At 44.1% G+C, this 2,488-nt stretch overlaps 1 protein-coding gene across 1 annotated transcript; it reads right to left on the bottom strand.

The window, feature by feature from the left end:
- LOC149378991 (OVARIAN TUMOR DOMAIN-containing deubiquitinating enzyme 4-like) lies at window positions 1-2,208 on the bottom strand. The gene is made up of 4 exons (XM_089602387.1): window positions 1,386-2,208; window positions 713-875; window positions 510-608; window positions 1-432 (listed from the first exon to the last, which is right to left on the bottom strand). Exons 1-4 carry the CDS (start codon window positions 1,903-1,905, stop codon window positions 261-263), a joined length of 954 nt encoding a protein of 317 aa, XP_089458513.1. The 5' UTR covers window positions 1,906-2,208; the 3' UTR covers window positions 1-260.
- Between the last annotated feature and the right edge of the window lie 280 nt (window positions 2,209-2,488).

The following is a 2,488-nucleotide window of genomic DNA, read 5'->3' as shown; positions in this document are numbered from 1 at the left end:
TATACCCAAGAACTTAATTTTATTAAAATTCAATATTCCAAATCTCTACAAAAACTAAAAGTAAAAAAAAATCTTGAACAAGCCAACAATGGTTGAGCAATGAATCTTGGGCATTTGCAGAAAACTTTTCAACCAGACACGGTATGAGATAATGTGGTTTATGAAACTCTTCCATTGCGAGTTTCCGACTTATTGAAGTGAATTCCAAACAGTAATTCTAAAGATAAAGAAGACGAAAAGGAAAGCGGTGTCTTTCAGTTCTAAGGTTGAATTTTGTTGAGAGGAGTTTCCAAGATGTCATAGTGACCATAGCCGTGAAACAGGACGTTGATGGGATTCTCATCTTCCTTGGTGTACTCTTCTTCGCCGTACTTTGCTATGTTTGCCAAGTCGCCGCTGCCTCGCTCTCTCATGTACACCCAGATTGGCGTTCTGTCGAAAAACATTCAAAGGTCACGGCAAAATTCCAAATCGAATCTCACAGTTTAATATCGGCAAAAAGAGCTCACTTTAGGACATGAGAAGCCATGAGTAGCTCGGGCTCTCCACCCCAAACGTAAGGCTGTTGGATGTTTTTCACATACGCGTCGAAATCGCCTTCAATGAACCTAAAAGCAATAATGAGAAGCAAACACAATCTTAGAACATACCAATTCTAAATTGTAGCTAATTAATTACATTCCAGATCCACAAACAAACGAAAAGGCGTTACCATTCGGACTCTTTGCGCCTCTTTAAGAGCTCATCCACGACCCGAGCTCTTAATTCATCAGCGAGTTCTCTCTGAAGAGTCTCGTCCGGAGCTTCCTCTCCGTTCCTCAAGCGTGCCACGTGCGCTATTGCTCTGAATAGACATCGGCCATCGGCCAGAACTCCTATTGTGTGCAAACCAAACAGCATTTATTATCGAAATCAAATTACGATAACCGGCTATCATTACCATCTTGGATTCAAATGACCAAAACCGAAACCGAACAAATCATCCAAACAAAGAATATTCCTGCTGAATCCGGATATATTATGTCGTATCCAAATAGTATAGTTCACACGTCTCAGCGTAGCAATATTAATCGAACACGTTATAATCAAATGCATACCCTACTGAAAACAGAACATCTGATTCAAATCCTCAAGCAGTAAATTAATCGAACACGTTATAATCAAATGCATACATGATATCACCAAAACAGTTCAAGGAAGAAGAAGAAGAAAAAAATCACAGAGGAAACTTGTAACCTATATTATACTGCAATATACTGAGAATTAAGAACTATATCTTCGCTAATTTAATATCTGACCAAAAAAAAAAGAGTATATAAGTCGTCCGAATCAGCGTTTATGTAAAAGAAAAAAAAATTATTAAATCTACTTGTATGTTTATACACCTGTAACCCTGTAATCGGCGGAGTCGCCGATGTTCGCGTCATCAGAGAGAGGACCTTCGAGCGCGGATGTACTCGGAGATTCAACGATCTCTTCATCGTTGGATTCAACGGCGGAAATCGGCGGCGGCGGAGAGAGGCAAGCGCAGACGCCGAAGAGAAGCCACTCGGAATCGGCGCGGTGGAGCCAGCGTGCCGGCCTGGCGTCGAGCGCAGCGTTCCAGGAGCCCTCGCCTCTCAAGAGCTCGGAGTGAATCGCGAGGCGGCGGTGGTCCGTCGGCGACGGCAGGATCGCGTGCCAGATAGAGGCGGCGCTGGGAGAGCCGAGTCGGCACGCCGCCGTGTGGTTCCGGCGGAGGTCATCGGTGAGGAGTCGGAACGATACGGCGGAGGCGGCGGGAACGAAGCGGCCGTACTGGTGGTGGTGGAGAGCCGAGCCGTGCGCGAGGAAGGAAGAGAGGAACGCGACGGCCAGGGATGTCTTGGACGACGGCTTCGGGCGAGCGCACAGTGCGGCGAGCATCACCGGACGGCGACGAGTGAGTCTCTCTCCTCGTTCTGGTTCTGGTTCTGGTTGTTGCTATCGTACGCCCAATGACTGGTTCGCTTAGGTGGCAGCTGTTATCCTACGCAGCACTCATATCTGCGAGCTTTTATAGTTCTATCTGACTCTCTGGTTTTGAACTTGATTTAATAATAGTTTTGCTCGCTTGATTTTTTGCAGGGGAGTGTGTTTCATGACGGCGAAGAGAAACCAAGGGGAACAGAAACGCGAGATATAAAAACGAGTGTCATCGAACTTAGAGAGAGAGAGAGAGAGAGAGAGAGAGAGAGAGAGAGAGAGAGTTGTGGGGTCTCCAATATATTTATTTATTTATAGTGTAAAATAAGCCTTGATTTCGAGAAGAGAAAAAGATGTCACGATATTTTTTCTTTCGTATTGATTTGAATCAAAATTCAGGATATTCGTAAAGAATCCCCGGATTCACTTTCTATCTGCTGCTGAAAGAATAATATAAAAAGACATCGTGTATGTCTATTTTCAGTGTTGTCTTAACCAAATAAATATAATGTCAATAAAAATTAATAGACCCAATTGGAGAAAA

The sequence above is a fragment of the Urtica dioica genome, chromosome 12 (assembly GCF_054948205.1).
Source record: "Urtica dioica subsp. dioica isolate 48M chromosome 12, U.dioica_male_clone48M_v1_H2, whole genome shotgun sequence".
NCBI lineage: Eukaryota > Viridiplantae > Streptophyta > Magnoliopsida > Rosales > Urticaceae > Urtica > Urtica dioica.
The sequence above is the reverse complement of the archived record's forward strand: the minus strand, read 5'-3'. Positions and strand labels throughout refer to the sequence as shown.